The following is a 20,391-nucleotide window of genomic DNA, read 5'->3' as shown; positions in this document are numbered from 1 at the left end:
GCCGACCTTCCGATCGGCAAGCCCAAGAGGCTCAGAGGTTTCGACCACAGTGCCCCTCACACACGCAAACAAATCTCACTGCTGCCAATTAAACACAACCATGCCCTGCCCCCCCCCACAAGCTCCCTCACTACCAAGGAAATATAATAAAACAAACAGAAAGACAACCTACCCATATGACGCTGACATAAAAAACCCACATATTGTACACACTAAGTATAAAAATATAAATTTACCACTTCCTTCCCCCCCCCTTCTTCTTCCCAAACTTTATAATGTATACAACACTAATGTCTCACATTTTATGTAACTGATATATGGAAAGACTTTACCGCAGAAAAGAGACGATGCACATACTTTTGTAAAGAAAGAAAATATTTAATAAAAAATATTATACAAAAATGGAAATGGCACACAGCATTTCTTCAGGCATAGACATTGAACAGCAAACATCAGCAATGAAAATTAGGAGCCGTCTTATTTTAAATTGGGCATTCTTTCCTGGAGGTTTGATACAGTGCAAAAATATTTTCACAGTTCATTGAGCTTCATGCCACACTTTGGGAGAAACTTTAACTCGCACAGATGGAAACATGTCTCAAATGCTTTGCTCTGTCACATGATCTGGCCCTGTCCTAGAGTCACAGTCTTTGGTCAGAGGTCATCAGCTGCATAAATATGGTTTTGGACACTTCCTTGAGGTTTCCAGATGTCAATGCACTATTGAATTACGTGCCAGTCCTTTGGAACCTGGCACAGGGACCATGCAACTAGCTTCTAAGGATATTCAAGGTGGTTAAAGCTATAACGCTTTGATTCTTTAAGATGTGTGCATTTCTAACTTCGGACTTTTTGTTCAGACCAATATCATTCTTCCACCCATCCAGAACACTGTGGCTTGTGTGTGTGTGTGTCTGTGTGTATGTATGAGAGAGACACACAGAGAGACAGACAGAGAGACAGACAGAGATGGTCCATCAACCTCATCCACAGAAAACAGAACTCTGGCTTTCTCTGGGAATGTTTGCAAATTGAAAAAAATTAAGAAATCTGAGAATCGTGTTTTTTTTAATTGGTTGCAATATTATCAGATTAATGACTACTTTTAAAATGATTTATTCAAAGGTTTCATGGATTGAAGTTCTGACTTTTAAAGGATTCTGCTTGAAGGAAGAGAAAAATTCATTTCAAAAATGTATAAATTGTTATTAGAATGGGAGACGAAAGATGAAATGGTTAAATCAGTAACGATACAACGGGCTAAGGATCTAGGACAGACCTTTCCAAATTGTGTGTCGTGACACATTAGTGTGTCGGCTGCAGTGTGTAGGTGTGTCGTACAAACGCTCCCCAGGCTCCTGTTGAACTGAATTACTGTGTCTCGAAAAGTGTGTCACCCACATGAAAAGTTTGGAAAGCTCTGATCTAGGCCATAACATAGAAACAAATGTGTAGTAAAGGCTGTGGAAAACAGATATGAAATTTATGAAAATGATGTATAGATGGTGTTTAACACCTAGCAAACTGTCTAAAATGTATAAGAAGGTTCCTAATAACTGCTGGAAGTATAAACAAGTAGATGGATCTTTTTTTCATATATGGTGGACCTGTAAGAAAGCAAGCGTATTTTGGGATATGATATATGATGAGATAAAGATGTTTAAAGTGATTACACACCAAAAAAATCCCCACACACCCTGCAGCTTTTCTTTTAGGGATTGTAGGGACAGAAATTCCAAGAAAGATGATTAAGCTGCTTATACAGGATTTTATAGTATTATATAGCTAACAGCTAGGATGCTCTATGCACAAAAATGGAAAGAAGTAGTAGTTACCACCAAATAAGAATGGATAAGTAAAGCATTGGACTATGCAGAATTGGCAAAGCCCCAGAGCCGTAGGAAGGTACCCGGTGCGGAAAATTTCTTGTCACATCCCCCCTCCCCCCAGTTGATATTTATTTATTTATTTTGCCTACAAATATGGTTAACGTTATTTCATATTTTCTTACAAAGGAATGTGGATTCTGAGCCTCTGATAACAAGTAGGCGACTATGGACAGATACTTAAATCTCCAGGATGGATTGTGTTTTGGCTTGTGTTATTTATATGTATTGTTTATTTATTAAATAAAATTTATTTTTAAAAAAACCTGCAAAGTGGTTTACCAAAACAAAAAACACAAAAACAACCACAGCAGTAAAATCAAGAAAAATTAACAATCCTACTTTAAAACATACAAAAGCTAAAATATTAAGATTAAAATTACTTCAGCTTTCTAAGCATCTAGGTATGCTTGCCTAATGAAGAATGCTTTTAGCAGGTGCCCGAAAAGAGTCTAGCAAAGGCGCGTGCTTTGTTGAAATTTCAGCCTTCACAACAAGTAAACAGCTATTTTCATTGAGGGGGGTCAAGATATTAACTGATATGCATGAAATTTCATATGTAGCTATATAATCCCTAGTGTAGTAAGATAAGACCTTTGGAGCAGGCATGTTCAAAAAAAAGTTTTTTATGACCCGCCCTAGTAGGGCAGTAATTGTTCCTTGATAATTTGTCAAACCTCCCCTCCATGATGGCACATGGGGCGGCCTGCCCCCTGCCCCCCTTTCCTACGCCCCTGCAAAGCCCATCTCTAGCCCTCTAGCAGTGAGCAGACCACACTCTGTTAAGTAAGATTAAAATGCTTTACTTACTAAATCCAAAGGTCTGGTTCATGTTTTATTCCATACAGCAGCAAGGAGAACACAGGTAAATTACTATTGGGTGCAAAATACAGAATGTAGTTTCAAATACGCAGTATGAACTTGGATCAAGTTAAGATATGTCTGTCCTGGTAGATTACAAGAGAGTGAGAGAAAGGAAAAAGCAGCTTCACTTTCCCTCTCACGGAGGTAAGGGAGCATGACCTAGCCAAGTCTAGTAACAGACCTCTCTGGTCTTAACCCCTTCATGCACTAACTAGCACTATGCACAATTATGTTTGACTGCAATTTCCCACAGCTATGTTGCTGGTTTGGCAGGGGTAGGTCAGTCTGGATGATGCCCTGAGTCCCCTCCAATTCTTGGAATCCAGCATCCAGCGAGTATTAGAATCTAACAAAGGATTCTATTGCTGAACTAGTGAGACAAGGCCTTAGCTGGCCACTTAGGTGTCCTCGTCAGCATCCAAAAAGAATGAGCTACAACGGATTGTGCCCTCCAGGCCAAGGGGTGAATCCATCCTTCCCTCTGTATCACCTAGTTGCTAGCGAAGAGAACAATAGTGTTTGTAACCTGGGTGGGCTGAGCTGGAAGCAGGCTGGAGGATGGAGAAACAGAGACCAGCTTGCTGTGTGCTGGATCCAAAGCTGTAACTAACAGAGAAGCAAGATCTCTTGGGGTGTCAATGCTGCGAGCCCCTCTTATGCTCAGGTTGTGGTGGTTGTTGTTTAGTCCTTTAGTCGTGTCCGCCTCTTCATGACCCCATGGACCAGAGCACGCCAGGCACTCCTTTTTTTAAAAAAAATAATAATAATATTTATTAGAAGTTTAAAAATTTCACAAAAAATAAAAACAAAGAGAAAAGAGAAGAAAAAAGAAGAAGAAAAAGTTACATAGAAAAAAAGCAAAAAAGACACAATACATCAAAACACAAGAAAAAAATACATCAAAAAAAATAATACATCAAGATCCTTATCTTTCATTAACTTATTTCCTCGACCTCCTCACACCTCCCATTTTTGTATTCCAGTTGTTAATTATATCAGCAAATCCTTTCCGTCTTTCACTGCTTTCTATCTTTTAGTTATCTTAATTTATTTTTACCTTATCTTATCATAAAAACCTTAAAATTTATTTATGCTTAGCTCCTTGTAATATTTCTACTAAAGTCATGTAATTTCATTCCAACATTTCCTGACATTCGTTAATGCACGGCAGGCACTCCTGTCTTCCACTGCCTCCCGCAGTTTGGTCAAACTCATGTTTGTAGCTTCGAGAACACTGTCCAGCCATCTCGTCCTCTGTCGTCCCCTTCTCCTTGTGCCCTCCATCTTTCCCAACATCAGGGTTGTATATATGTGCTCAGGTTGTATATATGTGTAAATAAAACCATGTATCTAAAGACACCACAGGCTTTGGTGATCTTTATTCCAAGGAAACCAAACCTAGGGAAGCCCCTGGAGTCTAATACCACTCAGAGATTGGGGTGGCATGTAGCAGTTTAGTTCATTGGAAGCCGCTTTTGAACTGCACAGAACTGCATTCATACAGCTTGTGTTTGGGATTCAGTTCAGCTTAACTATTTGTCAGCTGTAGGAGGAGAAAAGTTGGTTACATATGCAGCAGGATGCTTGCCCTATCACTGGGGCCAGAAAAAGCAAGGTTCCTTATTAATGCATTTTTTTTAATCCCGGAAGATAGACTGAGACCTAATTGCACCTCTTTACATGTCTGACAACCGCATGATCATATTGAGCGTTGGGAAATTCCAGTTGCCCAAGATCACTATTTCCTTTATAGTCAAAACTTCCTGCTGCCAGTTAATATTGTTTTTAAGCCATGCTCTTTGGTTTTGATGCCGACCCGTTGCCCAAACACAATGAATCATCATTTGCTCCCTTTTCATATGTCACAATTCTCTTTTCTTTGCCAAACCTTGGTACTGTGCCAGACCTTCCATCCCACTTTTAATTCTATTTTTGCCTTTAAAATGTTCAGTCTGTTAGGATTCCACCCCCCAACCAGTCCACTCAGCCACTCAGAAAGATTGTTCCACGGTCCTCTTCGGAAGCACCACTTTCTGCTTCTCACACGGCTATTAAGGCACAGGAGTTCTGCCAGGGAAAACACAATGGCACCCCTATTGCTCAGAGGGCTTAATAGGTCCTGCATCATTGTGCGGGGGGGGGGGGCAGCAAGAGAAGCCAAGAGTAAGCCTCTCATTGTGCTTCCCTCCACCAAAGCTGGTCTGTGCCATGGTGTGATTTAATCTATTTTTGTTTTAAATAACAGTGTTCAAGCGATATGATTTGTGGTCAGGGTGTTGGGTCTGATGGGAGTCGCAGTCCTAGTCCAAAACATCTTGAGCACCCGGTTGGTGAAGGCTGTCCTGAGTGTTTTAAAAAGACTTGCGAGCCGTGACCGCCACATAATGCAGCAGCAAAATTCCATAATTCAATTAAGTGCTGTCAGTCCCAGATCTAGTCAATTTCCCAGAGGTGCAATCCATTTCATTTTTATTGCTTCAATTATTTTATCAGAGATTTTGATATAGTAAGAGCAATTACAAAGAAAACAACATTTCAAAATACTAAAAAGAAAAAAGAAAGGGATAGCATTTGGCAGGCCGTGCTTAGCACAATTACTTTAAGAGGTCTTGTCTTGCTTATCTCTGTTGAATCTTCCAGATGCACCAGAAGGATAGTGAGAAAGTAGTGAGAAAGATGGAAGAGGACAAAAAAATCAGATAGATCTCTCACATTCCTCCCATGTTCATTTTGATAGATGTAGCCAATAAAATCAAACCACATGACAAAGGAGGTGTCCCTTTCACTTTCACCTTGCGCCATCCACAGTTACTGAGACAGGTGCGTCAGGGACTTCCGGGTTGGCGCCATCGGTAATGGCAGACTCCCTCTGACTTCGAGGGACCAGCTCCGCGGAAATCGGGTCTGCACCGCTGCGGCGAAGCGGGGACCCCTCAAAAATCACAGGCGGGTGAAGCCTGTGAACGTGGGACTCGGCGGGCACCTTTCGCACCCCCCCAATCTACAAAGGAACCCAGTTACGGGCTCCAGAGCGAGGCGGGGAGAGAGGCGCAGTGCTGTGAGTCAATTGCTTCTTCCATGGAGCGAAGCCGCACAGCTGTTACCGGAGAGCGCTGACTTCTTCCTGTGACAATTCAGACTTAAAAGCAACTACCCGTGAGTAGGAAAAAATTGGAAATAAAGAAGGAAAAAAAGGCTTAATTTGGAACCAAAGCGGGGAGGTATAAACAGGAAGTCCGCCTTCCGCTTCTTGTAAATAGATCAAAGCAAAGAGACTTAGAAGCCCAAGGCACTTCATTTTATTATGACATTGATATCCCACCTGTCCTCTAAGGGGATCAAGCTGACAGATGTGGTTCTCCAGTGAGTAAGCAGTCCAAGGTCACCCACTGAACTTCATGACTCAGTGGAGGGTTGAATCCTGCTCTCCCAGGTCCCAGTCTTACCTGTAAACCACATTTTGTCCTGGTTCGGCTCCAAGTCAGTTTCATGAGGTGACCTTGAAGTATGTGAGAGAAAGAAAAACTCCCTTGGGTCCTCTTCCTTATTTTAATCTACAGCAGTTCTGTGAGGAGGCTGCCCATAGAATCACAGAATTGCAGGGCTAGAATCCCTTCATCCAGCCCAACCCTTTGCAATGCCGGAATCACAGCTAATAATAATAATAATTTATTATTTATACCCTGCCCATCTGGCTGGGTTTCCCCAGCCACTCTGGGCGGCTTCCAAAAGAATATTAAAATACTGTGATACATCAAACATTAAAAGCTTCCCTAAACAGGGCTGCCTTCAGATGTCTTCTAAAAGTCTGGTAGTTGTTGTTCTCTTTGACACCTGGTGGGAGGGCGTTCCACAGGGAGGCCGCCACTACCGAGAAGACCCTGTAACTTGGCTTCTCGCAGTGAGGGAACCGCCAGAAGGCCCTCAACGCTGGACCTCAGTGTCCGGGCAGAACGATGGGGGTGGAGACGCTCCTTCAGGTATACTGGACCGAGGCCGAGCTAAAGAATCCATGACAGATGGTCATCAAATGAAGGCAAGTGAGAGGCAGTCTGCTCCACTATCAAACAGTTCTTCTTCATGTCGAAACAATTTTTTAAAAAGAATTCCTTCCAGTAGCACCTTAGAGACCAACTAAGCTTGTTATTGGTATGAGCTTTCGTGTGCATGCACACTTCTTAATCTCCTTTCTTATAATGTATATCCATTGGTTCAGCCCCTCCCCCTGGAGCTACAGAAAACAAGCTTGCTCCATCTCCCATATTCTTCTTAATTCCCCTAGTTTATTGGACTTTATGCCCCTTTTTGTTGCAACACCTAGTGACCCAGAAGTTAAGCCGCACTGACAACAATGTGGTGCTTAACTTTGAGCACCGTGCAACGTGCAGAAATAGCCCCCAACCAAAGCACCCTTCTCTCCCCCCCCCCAATAAAGCAACCTTCCCCAACCTGGCCACTCCAGATGTTTTGGACTGTAACTTCCATCAACGCCAGCCATTCAGCCATATGATGCTGGTTCCAATAGGAGTTGCAGTCTTAAACATCTAGAGGTCAGGTCGAGGGATACTCAGTCCAGTGATCTACAAGATTTCTGAGGCAGTGGACATATCTATGTTCATCATTATTACATGAACATGTGTACAGTGTCTCCAAATGTCTTTAGCGCATGTCCTTACCAGCCTCTTCTGCCCAGTCTAAAAGACGAGAAAAGAAGAACTCCAGAGCTGGTGCCTCTCCAACCCTGCTTCTTGTTGCCTCGCTCCATAATATCTACACAGATTTCCATCTTTGGCAGAGATCAGACCAGCTGCTCAGAAGCAGGCTGAGCCCTCCTCTTGACCTGACAGTTTCGTAACAGCATTCCCAGCAGAAAGTTGTTTCAAGGAAACTGGCTTGTGGGAGGCCATCAAGGGGGACAGGGACTGTCCAAGGCAATTTCTGAAGAATCAACATAGGGGCTTTCCCTAACATAAAATCCTGGATGCCTGGACTTCTAGTGCTAAAGGCAGGGTCAAAACTAGGCTTTATTTCACCCAGGTTAAAGATACAGTTTGGCACCCTTTATGCGCATTTGCCAACACACACACACACACACACACACACACACACACGAGGCTGTGAGCCTCAATGGCACCCCTCTAGAGGCGGCACCTGGGGCAGCAAACCTGGCTAGCCCCTCCCCCCCGCCGTAGCTGCAGTTCTGCTAAAGGTGGTTCTTCTAAGCATGATTTTTGAAGCATGCAAGCAGCCTCTGTGACCCTTCAGTGGTCAATGGAAGAGCTGTTGGACTTTCTTCATATCTCCCAGTCAGATCCCCAGCAGAATACAAACATTTTTATCCACACTTAATTCTACTTGTTTCTTTTCAATATTGTGCAAAAATGAAAATGGAATATGTGTAAGGTACTTGTTGAGTGAACACCTCAAACTTTTTCTGTCCTAGGTCAGAAAGGTTCCTTTCTTTGTACAACGAGTTTGAGAGTGTCTGCTATTTATTGTGCATTTATTTATTTGCTGGTGTGGTGGTGGTTAGACAACATTGTGTCAAGCAAGTTTTATCCCATAGTTTCTGGTGCACTTTCCACCACTTTCCTGAATGCAAAAGTGTGGTTTTTAATGTAAGTGGGTTTGTTTCAAATTGACTTTAATTGTGGGATCTGAATTTGCTAGTTGTAATTGAATCCCATCCCAAAACAGCAGGAATGCCCCCCCCCCCCCGCAAGACAAAAAGATTCTAGGACATATGCCTCCCTGACAATTTTAATACCCAGAAGGTGGAAGAACCAACAAGGGGCTCATCTGTCTTGGACGTGGACCTCGCCAGTAGGGAAGAACAGATAAATGAAGTGGAAGTACTGGGAAACTTGGGAGGAAGTGATCATGTTCTCCTAGGTTTCAGGAAAAAAGGGGAAACTGAGCGTAACCGGAGACAAACTCTGCATTTTAAAAAGGCCAGTTTCAAAAAGCTGTAGGAGCTACTGGATGTGATCCCATGGTCAGAAACACTTAATGAGAAGGAAGGTCCAAGAAGGATGGGAGTTTCTAAAAGGGGAAATATTGAAGGCCCGAATGCAGGCGATACCAACAAGAAAGAAAAGTGGGAGACATCTAAAGAGCTTACAGATGAGCTGGGAGTTAAGAAGGGCATGTATAAGAAATGGAAGAAAGGGGAAATCACAAGGGAGGAGTATATACGAGTAGCCAACAGTTGCAGGGGGGAAGTCAGGCTGGCTAAAGTTCAGAATGAGCTCAGGCTTGCAAGAGAGGTTAAAAATAATAATAAAGGTTTCTTTGGCTGTGTCCAAAGTAAGAGGAGGAACAAGCAAGTGGTAGGTCCTCTGCATGGGGAAGACAAAGAAATGCTATTGGGTGACAGATAAAACACCTACTTTGCCGCTGTCTTCACCCAAAAGGAAAGTGATGCCCAAACTGGTGATCACAGAATAAAGAAGGAGGGAGCTGCAGCCCAAGATAGGAAAAGAGAAGGGAAGGGAACACCAGCTACTTTAAATGAATTCAAATCCCCAGGGCCTGATGAGCTGCATCGAAGGGTACTAAAGAAGTTTGCAGATGTAATTTCAGAGCGTTTGAGAATTCTTGGAGAACAGGTGAGGTCCCTACAGGCTGGAGGCAGGCAAAGGTTGTCCCCATCTTCAAAGGGGGGGGGGAGGCCCAGGTAACTACCGTATTTTTCGCCCTATAGGACGCACCGTCCCATAAGGCGCACCTAGTTTTTGGGGGGGAAATAAAGGGGGGGAAATTATTTCCCCCCCAGGCGCAGGGTTGGGGCGGGGGAAGCTCGGGTTGGGTTGGGGCGGGGTTGGGGCGGGGGAAGCTCGACCCCAGCCCCCAAACAGGCAGCTCTCTGCAAGCCATGGGAGCCCAGCGCCGGCTCCCGCTGCTTGCTGAGAGGTCCGCGAAGCCTGGACGCGCTGAGCTCAGCGCGCGCAGGCTTCAGCATGCAGGCAACTCTCCACAAGCAGCGGGAGCGCTCCCGCTGCTCGCGGAGAGGTCTGCGAAGCCTGCATTCGCCCCATAGGACGCACACACATTTCCCCTTCATTTTTGGAGGGGAAAAAGTGCGTCCTATAGGGCGAAAAATACGGTACTGACCAGTGATATTGACACCAAGGAAGGTCCTGGAACAGATAATCTAGCAGTTGATGTGCAAGCATTTAGAAAAGGATGCTGTGATTACTAAGACCCAGCATGGGTTTCTCAAAAACAAGTAATGCCAGACCAAACTGATTTATTTTTATTTTTTGATGGAATTACAAACTTGGTAGATCAGGGAAATGTTGTGGACATGGTGTATCTTGATTTCAGTACAGCTTTTGACAAAGTCCCCCCTTCCATTCTCACAAGGAAGCTGGTAAAACGTGGGTTTATAGCTGGTTGACTGACCGAACCCAAAGAGTACTCATTAATGGTTTCTTGTCATCCTGGAAAAAGTGACAAGTGGGGTGCCGCAGGGTTCTGTCCTGGGCCCGTTGATGTTCATCGTATTTATAAATGACTTGGATGAAGGAATTGAGGGGATGCTCATCAAATTTGCAGATGACACCAAACTGGGAGGGGTAGCTAATGTCACAGAAGACAGAGACAGAATTCAAAATGACCTTAACATATTGGAGAACAAGATAACAAATGAATTTTTGTAGGGACAAATGTAAGTTTCTGCACTTAGGCAGGATGAACCAAGTTCACAAATATAGGATGGGGGACACCTGGCTTACTAGCAGTACACGTGAAAAGGATCTAGGGGGGGGGTTAGCAGAAGTGTTATTAAGAAATATATGAATATTAATTGTTAATGTGCTAAAGAGGGAAATTTAAAGTTAAACTGTGTTAGGATAAATTATAGAACAAACATTGAGAAAGAGGGAAAGGATTTGTTGAATTAGCTTTTGAACTAGAATACAAAAAAGGGAGGTGCGAGGAAGTCGAGGAAATAAGCATATGAAAGATAATGAATTGAAACTTGGTTGTGTTTTTTTCTTCTTTTAAATGTTTTAATTTTCTTTTTTCTTGGTGTTTTGTGGTATTGTTTTTTTATCTACTTTTGTGGTACTGTTTGTTAAATTTTCACTGTTGCTTTGTCTTTTTTCCTTTTCCTTTTTCTTTTTGTAACAAACTCTTAATAAATATCATTTTTTTAAAAAAAGAAAAGGATCTAGGGGTTTTGGTGGATCACAAGCTTAACATGGCTCAGCAGTGTGATGCAGCAGCAGCAAAAAAAGCTAACATTCTAGGCTGCATCAACAGAAGTCTAGTGTCCAGATCAAGGGAAATAATAGTACCACTGTATTCTGCCTGGGCCAGGCCACACCTGGAATACTGTGTCAAATTCTGGGCACCACAATTTAAGAAGGATTTTTTTAAAATAACATTTTATTAATTTTCCAAAAATAACAACAAAAACATCATCAAGAATTTTTTTAACAAAGTCAGGCACAATTTAAGAAGGATGTTGACAAGCTGGAAGGTGTTCAGAGGAGGGCAACCAATATGATCAAGGGTCTGGAAACTAAGCCTTGTGAGGACCTCTTGAAGTAGCTGGGTTTGTTTAGCCTGGAAAAAGGGAGACTGAGAGGAGATATGATAGCCACCTTCAATATCTTAAGGGTTGTCACATGGAAGAGGAGACGTGCTTGTTCCCTCCTGCTATGGAGGGTAGGAATCGAACCAGTGGCTTCAAGTTGCAAGAAAGGAGATTCTGACTAAACATTTGGAAAAACCTTCTGGCAGTCTGAGCTGTTCGGTGGTGGAACAGACTTAGAATCATAGAATCACAGAGCAATGGATCCAAACTACAAGAAAGAAGATTCCACCTAAACATTAGGAAGAACTTCCTGACAGTAAGAGCTGTTCGACAGTGGAATTTGCTGCCAAGGAGTGTGGTGGAGTCTCCTTCTTTGGAGGTCTTTAAGCAGAGGCTTGACAACCATATGTCAGGAGTGCTCTGATGGTGTCTCCTGCTTGGCAGGGGGTTGGACTCGATGGCCCTTGTGGTCTCTTCCAACTCTGTGATTCTATGAATCTATGATTCTATGATTCTATTTCAAATGTCTTTATAAAGCCTTGTGCGCCATTGTTCTGGGTTCCTCCTCCCTTCTGTGTGTGGTGAGTGAGGACCCTGTTGCAGCAGATCAATAAAGATCAAGCTTACTAGCTGCTTTGCTTCTCAATATTCTCTGGTTGGCCTCTGTTATTTTCTCCTACCAATAGGGAACCTATGTAAGGACTCTATATGGGCTCTTGGATACCCCATAAGGGAAAAGGGCAATTTTTGTTTACAACACCCCTATATAAAGTGATACCCTTAGGTACCATGTGAGTGTGAGTGAGTGAGTGGACTGTTAAAAGGTTGTAATAAACAGCAATGAAAAGCACAGGCTGACAATTCAATTAGTTTAAATACTCATTTCGTATACTCAGTGATTGTGCCTGGTAACTGGTTCACATAATTGGCATTAACAAGCCATCTTAGCATTGTAAGTACACTGCAAGTTGGAGTGATGGCCACCAATTTGGATAGCTTTAGAAGAGCTTTTTTTTTTTAAAAAATACTATTTATTACTTTTCCAACAATTTAAACACTACATAAAAAAAAATAAAAATGGACAATACAATACAATACAAAAACACTACATAACACTAACACTAACACCTAACACTAACACATTAAACTAACAGAACAAAACAAAAACAATTTAAAACACATCAAACAATTTCAATATCTTATCTTCCATTCACTTATTTCAACAACCTCCTCACACCTCCCTTTTTGTATTCCACTTCTATTAATTATTTCAGCAATTCCTTTCCATCTTCCTCTGTTTTCTATCCTATAGTTATCTTAAGACATTCTAACCTTATTTTTTCCTTTAACACTCTATTAATCTATTTATACTTAATTCCTTATAACATTTCTACTAAAGCCATATAACTTCATTCCAACTTTGTTCTAACATTCATTAATTTTACAGTATTTCTGTAGATAGTCTTTAAACTTTTTCCAGTCTTCTTCCTCTTCTAGCTTTAGAAGAGCTGAGGCTCCAATATTTTGGCCCCCTCATGAGAAGAGAAGACTCCCTGGAAAAGACCCTGATGTTGGGAAAGATGGAGGGCACAAGGAGAAGGGGACGACAGAGGACGAGATGGTTGGACAGTGGTCTCGAAGCCACAAACATGAGTCTGACCAAACTGCAGGAGGCAGTGGAAGACAGGAGTGCCTGGTGTGCTCTGGTCCAGGGGGTCACGAAGAGTTGGACATGACTGAATGACTAAACAACAACAGAAGAGTCTCCCAGCCATGAGGGCTCTGCTCTGCCTCCATTGTCGAGGCAGCAATGCTTCTGAATACCAGTTGCTGGAAACCACAGGAGGAGAGAGTTGCTCTTGTGCTCAGATTCTGCTTACTGGCTCCCCATAAGAGACATCTGGTTGGCTGCTGCCTTCTTGTGGGTCAAGAAACCACTGTCTCTATTCAGACCAAAATGACCAGAATCAAATGCACTACTGCTGTCTTAGCAACATCAAAGTGACCTCCCGAGGGTGCAAGCTTGGGCAGTGTGTATGGAGGTCCTGGGTTGCCCAGATTACAAGACCCCATCCTCAGCCCCGCTGATGTGGTCCACAGAGTAATACATTTGGCACCAGACTGGCTGCAGCAGTTGCCAGGAGGAGGCATACAAGACGCCACCCAATCGTCTTAGGGACTCCACTCTGGATTTGTAGCCTTTTATTCTGAAAGTATCTCACCAGGCAGTGGAAGTTTAGGATCAGTGTTTTCCTTCTCCTAGATGGGCTCCCTTCTCAAGTTGACGATCCGCATCTGCCCCTCCCGTCTCTGCATGTACAGAAACTGCTCCATCCACCATAGCCTCTTTTTGCATGCAGGGGAAGTTTCTTAGTCACAGGGGGTTTGAAACCCATCAGCTGCCCTCACCTGGTTTAGATGGCTAATCAAAGCCATTCCCAGGGTGTGACCACTGTCACATGCTGGCAGCTTCTAGGAGCCACAGGTGATAACCGAATGCAGGGTGGGGACAAACTACCCCAGAAGCAGCCTATGTGTCCCCCACCACAGGTACTAAAAAGGTAAAGGTAAAGGTACCCCTGCCCGTACGGGCCAGTCTTGACAGACTCTAGGGTTGTGCGCCCATCTCACTCAAGAGGCCGGGGGCCAGCGCTGTCCGGAGACACTTCCGGGTCACGTGGCCAGCGTGACATCGCTGCTCTGGTGAGCCAGAGCCGCACACGGAAACACTGTTTACCTTCCTGCCAGTAAGTGGTCCCTATTTACTTGCACCCGGGGTGTTTTCAAACTGCTAGGTTGGCAGGCGCTGGGACCGAATAACGGGAGCGCACCCCGCTGCGAGGATTCGAACCGTCGACCTTTCGATCGGCAAGCCCTAGGCGCTGAGGCTTTTACCCACAGCGCCACCCCTAACATCCTGACAATTAGCTGCTTTTCCTTTAGGAGAAAGAACCTCCCTCTCAGTATCTTGAGGAGCTGCAGATGATTTATTTAAAGGAAGGTTAGCATTGCAAACACTGAAACCCAGAGTTTAGCAGCACCATGGTGTGGCTTTCAGGACAGGCAGGTTCCGATCCACCCACTTGACCCATTTTCTCAGCAGGTTGCGGCTATGCACCAAAAACAGGTTAGGGTGGAAGTTAGCTAGACAAAAAGACATACATGGAGTCCCAAGTGTGCCCTTTTCCATGAGTTACCGGAAAAATCCGAGGGCTCCCTTGGACAAAAAGTAAAGACACCAACCAGAGTAAATTGGAGCAAATCAGCAGCCTGTAGGCTTGGCCTTTATTGAACTGTTGCAGCAGGGTGTTCCCCTCACTCGCAGGAGAGAGGAAAGACACAGAAAAATGGTGTGCAAGACCTTATAAAAACTTTTGAAATTCCCATCCTCTAGGTCAAGCCCACCCCCAGAAACATCATGCATACATTACAGAAAGGAGGGGTTGAGGGAGGAGTTGTGGTGGTAACCTGAGTGTCCTGTCACCTGGCTGGTTCCCTTCTACCCCTCCCCATGAGTCATTTTCTGAAGACAAAAGGTAGTCAGTTTCCTGCCCCCTGGGGGAAGATCTGATCATTGTCCTTTGTTCCAGTCTGTGCTGAATCCACTCCCATATGCGAGTTCTTTGTGATCTTGATTGTCTTCTGTCTAGGACCATCAGGGTTGGCATAGCAACTGGGCAGGGCTCCTGTGGATGTGCTGGTATGGTAAAGGGATTATGGTGCCCTGTGTCAAACCTTCCCCATTTTGTTGTCTTTCCTTCGGGGAGTAAAATAAAAGTGGAACAGTGCAAATCCGATGTATGGTTGATTTTCTATGAATTTATAACAGAAGTGTAGCGTATGTAGTGTGTGAGTGTGTGTGAAGTTTGTACAAACTGAATGATTGGGGGGGGGGGGGTTTCCTGCTACACATGGAAGGTACATTAATACTTCCAAGACACATTCCCCTTCTTTGCAGGTTTGGGGAGATCAACAAGGCTTGCATTGAAGTACATCAGCCTGCACCCCAATGACTTTGTGAAAGGGGGTGGGATCCAGTTAACGTCTAATTCTGTCTTCTAGCAGAGTACAGCCTTCCCTGACAATCCACACCTCTCCAAGCTTGCTGGCAGAGAAGAGCATTTCCCAACTCTGAAACCTCAGATTCTTTTAACTGGGTAATTTCAAGGACTAAGCCAGCAATCTTTTGTACACAGAGAGAATCTGCAACTGAGATAAAGGCTGAATCTGTCAGAAGTAAATCAGCATGGTCCTAAACAGATTGACTCAGGAGTGAGCAGGCCTGCTTTGGACCACAGACAATCATTAAGCCAAAGCAAACACAAGTTGTTTACAAGTTGGGCAAGACCCCACTCCCTGCTTCTTTCTCAATTGCACATGACCCACCCAGTTTTCATTAGGCAGTGTGGGGGGGGGGGATTCTTCAAAGCAACCAGGAAAGGCAAAACAAAATCTAGTACTTTTCTTTAAAAGGAAAGAATGCCCTAACCAAAGCCAAACCTCAGTCTGTGTTCTACTTTACCAAAAAGGTTTTACAGTCAGAAGACTTAAGATGCAAGTGTAAGTTCACAGCTTTGCAAACAAGAATTTCCCCCCTTTAAATCTTTCATTCGCAATGTGATGTTCTCCAGATGTTTTGGAATAAAACTCCCTTTGGTTCCAGCCAGCACCTTGCAGAAGGCTGCTTTAGATGACATGGTTTCAAACCATGGTCCTCCCAAGTGGTTTTCTTTTTAATAGAAAAAAAAGGTGTCGATGCTCAGCATGAAGTTGTTACAGTTAAGTGCTGCACTTCTAACATGTGAAAAGAACAGGTACATCACCCCTGTGAAATTGGAAAAAAATGTATAAGACCGGAGACAAAACATGCTGGAAATGCAAAACAAAAGAGGGTGATTTCCACCACATGTGGTGGACTTGTGAAGAAGTGAAAAGATTTTGGGGACTTATTTATGATGAATTAAAAAAAAAAAAATCCCCTTCATGGATCACTGCCTTGCCGTGGCGAAGGGGCTTGAAGAACTCAGAGAAGCTATGAACTATGCCGAGCAGGGCACCCAAGATGAACAGGTCATAGTGGAGAGTTTTGACCAAACGTGATCCACCTGGAGCAGGAACCGGCAAGCCACTCCAGTATCCCTGCCAAGAAAACTCCATGGACAAAGACAACTGAAGAATTGATGGTTTTCAATTCTGGTGCTGGAGGAGACTCTTGAGAGTCCCATGGACTGCAAGAAGATCAAATGCATCCATTCTTAAGGAAATCAGCCCTGAGTGCTCACTGGAAGGACAGATCCTGAAGCTGAGGCTCCAATACTTTGGCCACCTCATGAGAAGAGAAGACTCACTGGAAAAGACCCTGATGCTGGGAAAGATGGAGGGCACAAGGAGAAGGGGACGACAGAGGACGAGATGGTTAGACAGTGTTCTCGAAGCTACAAACATGAATCTGACCAAACTGTGGGTGGCAGTGGAAGACAGAGGTGCCTGGCGTGCTCTGGTCCATGGGGTCATGAAGAGTCGGACACGACTGAACGACTAAACAACAACAACAACAAAATTGAAATATACTTTCCCCAAAAAACCCGAAGCCTTCCTCCTGGGAATGGTCTGAGAGGAGATCAAGAAAGAAGACCAAATAATGTTCCAATATGCAACGGTAGCCGCCAGGATATTGCTAGCGCAAAATTGGAAAACCCCTAATATCCCAACTGTTAGAGAATGGCAAATTAAACTATTCAAGTATATAGAATTAGCAAAGATGACACAAAAAATCAGGCATCAAAAAAGTGTAAAATTTATTAATGATTGGAACAAATTCATAACATACATAGAAGCAAATTTAGGAAATATTAAAATCACAGTAGGTGTAACATAAAGCCTGCGATGTATAGATAGAGGTTGTAAAATTACCGCAGAAAGGTATTGTGGCTACATAGCCCAAAACTGAGATGGAGGGAAGTCAATCAATGTTACATTATGAATTGATGTTGGTTTGTTTTCCGTTTGTTTTCTTTTTTTATGTGTTGCTTTGTCTTTTTTCTTTTTTGTTGTTGTGCGTTTGTATGTTTTTGTTCCTTCACTTTGTATGTTTTTGTCTTAAAAAAGAACTTAATAAAAAGAATTAAAAAAGAAAAAAACAATGCACAAAAAACTGCCAGTACTACATACCCTTGAGTACCCCCAGAAAAAAGCACTGGCCTCCCCCTACAAAAACCCATTTCAAATTTTGATTTCTAAAACACCCACATTTAAAAAACCCCCAACATTATGACATTTTTCATTGGCAGTTCAGTTTAAGAAAGCTATTGACACGAACACAAAACATTATTCACTCCTGCCTAGAATGCTAACATAGAAACACTCTCATTTAGCACCGGTACTTTAAACCATCCTCACAATGTTTTTTTCAGAAACCATTTCCTTGGAGTTTTCATTCTGGACAGCAGGGGGCACTGCTGTCCTTTTAAGTTAGCCAATGCAGGAATTTGTTCCCCAAACCATTATCCTTTTGTATTACATTTGAGATGTTTCCAAATTCTGCATTTAAAAAACAAGCCCCTGAATGCCTAGCATGCTCAACATCGCAATTTGATGGGAAAACACAAGTGTTGTAAGAAAAAACCTTCTCCTTTTCCCTTATGGGGTACCCAAGAGCTGATCTAGAGTCCTTATGTAGGTTCTCTGTAGGAGAAAATAACAGAGGCCAACCAGAGAATATTGAGAAGCAAAGCGGCTAGTAAGCCCGATCTTTATTAAACTGTTGCAAAAGGGTCCCCCACTCCCCCCCCCCACAGGGAAGGAGGAACCCAGAACATTGCTGTGCAAGCTTTTATATAGACTTTTGAAATTGCCTTCCCTATAGCTCAAGACCACCCCCCAAAACATCATACATACATCACAGAAAGAGGTGGCCCCCAGCTCAGCAGAAATTGGGGAGTTGCTTCAGTCCTGTCATCCAAGATACCTGATAATACCTTATTTGATGGCCTTTTCTGGGTAGCCTGGCCATTCCTTGAGATGGTAAATAGTTCCTTAATCTCTTACACATATTGATGGTGTGCTCAGCTTAACAGATACTTGCCAGACTGTATTTGCAGGGAGGTGTAAGCCCCTGCAGTCCAAAGACAACTAGAAAGCTTTTCCCATTTCCTTCCTCCTTGCAGAGAAATATTTGAGGTCAATTTGGGAGAGTCAAAATGGCTCAGGATTGTTCTCCTGTACTATTTCAGACACATGGTCTATATACGCACCATATTTTTCGCTCTATAAGACGCACCCGACCATAAGACGCACATAGTTTTTAGAGGAGGAAAACAAGAAAAGCCAGCAAGACACGCTCGCTTGGCACGGCTCTTTAAAGATAGAGTGGCTCTTGCTGGCTTTTCCGGGAGGTAGGAGAAGGGGCTGGCGGGCTGCCCTCCGTCCCTTCTCCCACCTCCCGGAAAAGTCAGAGCAAGCTGTGCAGCTATCTCTGAAGCTAGCACAGCAAGAGGGAGAGCTGTGCAGCGCCTCTGGTTGTGCTGCATTCCCAGCGAAGCAGGATGAGGGACGGAAGGGAGCCCTTACGGAGTCCCTTCCGTCCCTTATCATGCTTCACTGGGAAGGCAGCAGAGCAAGAGGCACTGCGCAGCTCTCCCTCTTGCTGTGCTGGCTTCAGCAAAAGCTGGGCAGCGCCTCTTCAGCGAAGGGGGAGGAGGAACGGAAGGGGCTTCATGTAAGGGCTCCCTTCTGTTCCTCCTCCTTCTTCGCCGGGAAGCCAGCAGAACAAGAGGCGCTGCGCAGCTCTTGCTCTCCTGGCTTCAGTGAGAGCTGCGCAGCCTGCATTCGCTCCATAAGACGCACACACATTTCCCCTTACTTTTTAGGAGGAAAAAAGTGTGTCTTATGGAGCGAAAAATACGGTATGTGTTTGCCTTGTACATTTATGAGCATGGTGGAACGCTCTGTCACAAGAGACTAGGGCCCTGCGGGACCTGACATCTTTCCGCAGGGCCTGTAAGACAGAGCTGTTCCACCAGACCTTGGGTCAGGGCACAGTCTGACCCCCTCCTCTGGCAATCTGCACAGAATCTTGCTTAATGGTTGCCATCAATTTGATTTTAATTAATTTTTATAATGAAAGGTTTTTAGAATGTTGGATTATTTTGATTGTTGTTAGCCACCCTGAGCCCAGCTTCAGCTGGGGAGGGCGGAGTATAAATAGAATGTATTATTATTATTATTAATATATATGAATGACCTTAGAATTCCTACAGCAATAAGTAAACCCAAAGGTGAGTGCACATACATGAGAGACACAGGTACAACTGCCACACACAGGACCCATTCCAGTTTGGACACAAGGCGGAATTCACTAACTGTTGATATACCGTATTTTTCGCTCTATAAGACACACCAGACCACAAGACGCACATAGTTTTTGGAGGAGGAAAACAAGAAAAAATAAATCTGAATCTCAGAAGCCAGAACAGCAAGAAGGATCGTTGCGCAGCGAAAGCAGCGATCCCTCTTGCTGTTCTGGCTTCTGGGATAGTTGCGTAGCCTGAATTTGCTCCATAAGACGCACACACATTTCCCCTTACTTTCTAGGAGGGAAAAAGTGAGTCTTATAGAGCAAAAAATACGGTACATAGTGAAAACTGGGAAGTTTGGCGTGGTGTGTGTGTTTGCTTATTGATTGATTTAAACAATTTATATTTCGCTTAACTAAAATAGTCTCTAAGACTCTGGGCCTGCCCCCTCCCCTGAAGAAGCCCAATGAAGTGCTCTGCAGTAGACAAAAGCTAGCACACTATTTTGTAAAACCTGTCATGTAATCAGTGGTTTGGGGGGGGTACTCAAGGATACGCAGTACTGGCACCTATGATTTCAAATGTTAAAAGCGTGGCACTTACTGTAACAACTTCATGGAGAGTACCGGCACCCTTTTTCAAAAAGAAGAAAAAGAAAAAGCACTGGCCCTAATACAGATTTTGGGATCTGAGAGCCAGTGTGGTGTAGAGGTTAGAGCAGTGTTTCTTGATCTTGGGCCCCCAGCTGTTGTTTGACTAAAACTCCCATCATCCCTGGCCACTGCTCCTGCTAGCTAGGGATGAT

At 43.8% G+C, this 20,391-nt stretch overlaps 1 protein-coding gene across 1 annotated transcript in view; it reads right to left on the bottom strand.

Annotated features, from left to right (window-relative positions):
- The window catches only part of VAMP5 (vesicle associated membrane protein 5), a 34,122-nt gene extending 27,866 nt beyond the window's left edge, over nt 1-6,256 (bottom strand). The window contains exon 1 of the mRNA XM_083454401.1: nt 6,197-6,256. Within this exon, the coding sequence (XP_083310527.1) occupies nt 6,197-6,241 (45 nt within the window). The 5' untranslated portion in view covers nt 6,242-6,256. The remainder of the gene's footprint in view (nt 1-6,196) is intronic.
- Between the last annotated feature and the right edge of the window lie 14,135 nt (nt 6,257-20,391).

This window comes from Podarcis tiliguerta (assembly GCF_965153285.1).
Source record: "Podarcis tiliguerta genome assembly, chromosome: 8".
In the NCBI taxonomy this organism is placed as follows: domain Eukaryota; kingdom Metazoa; phylum Chordata; class Lepidosauria; order Squamata; family Lacertidae; genus Podarcis; species Podarcis tiliguerta.
Note: the sequence above shows the minus strand (reverse complement) of the source record. Positions and strands in the feature narration are given on the sequence as shown.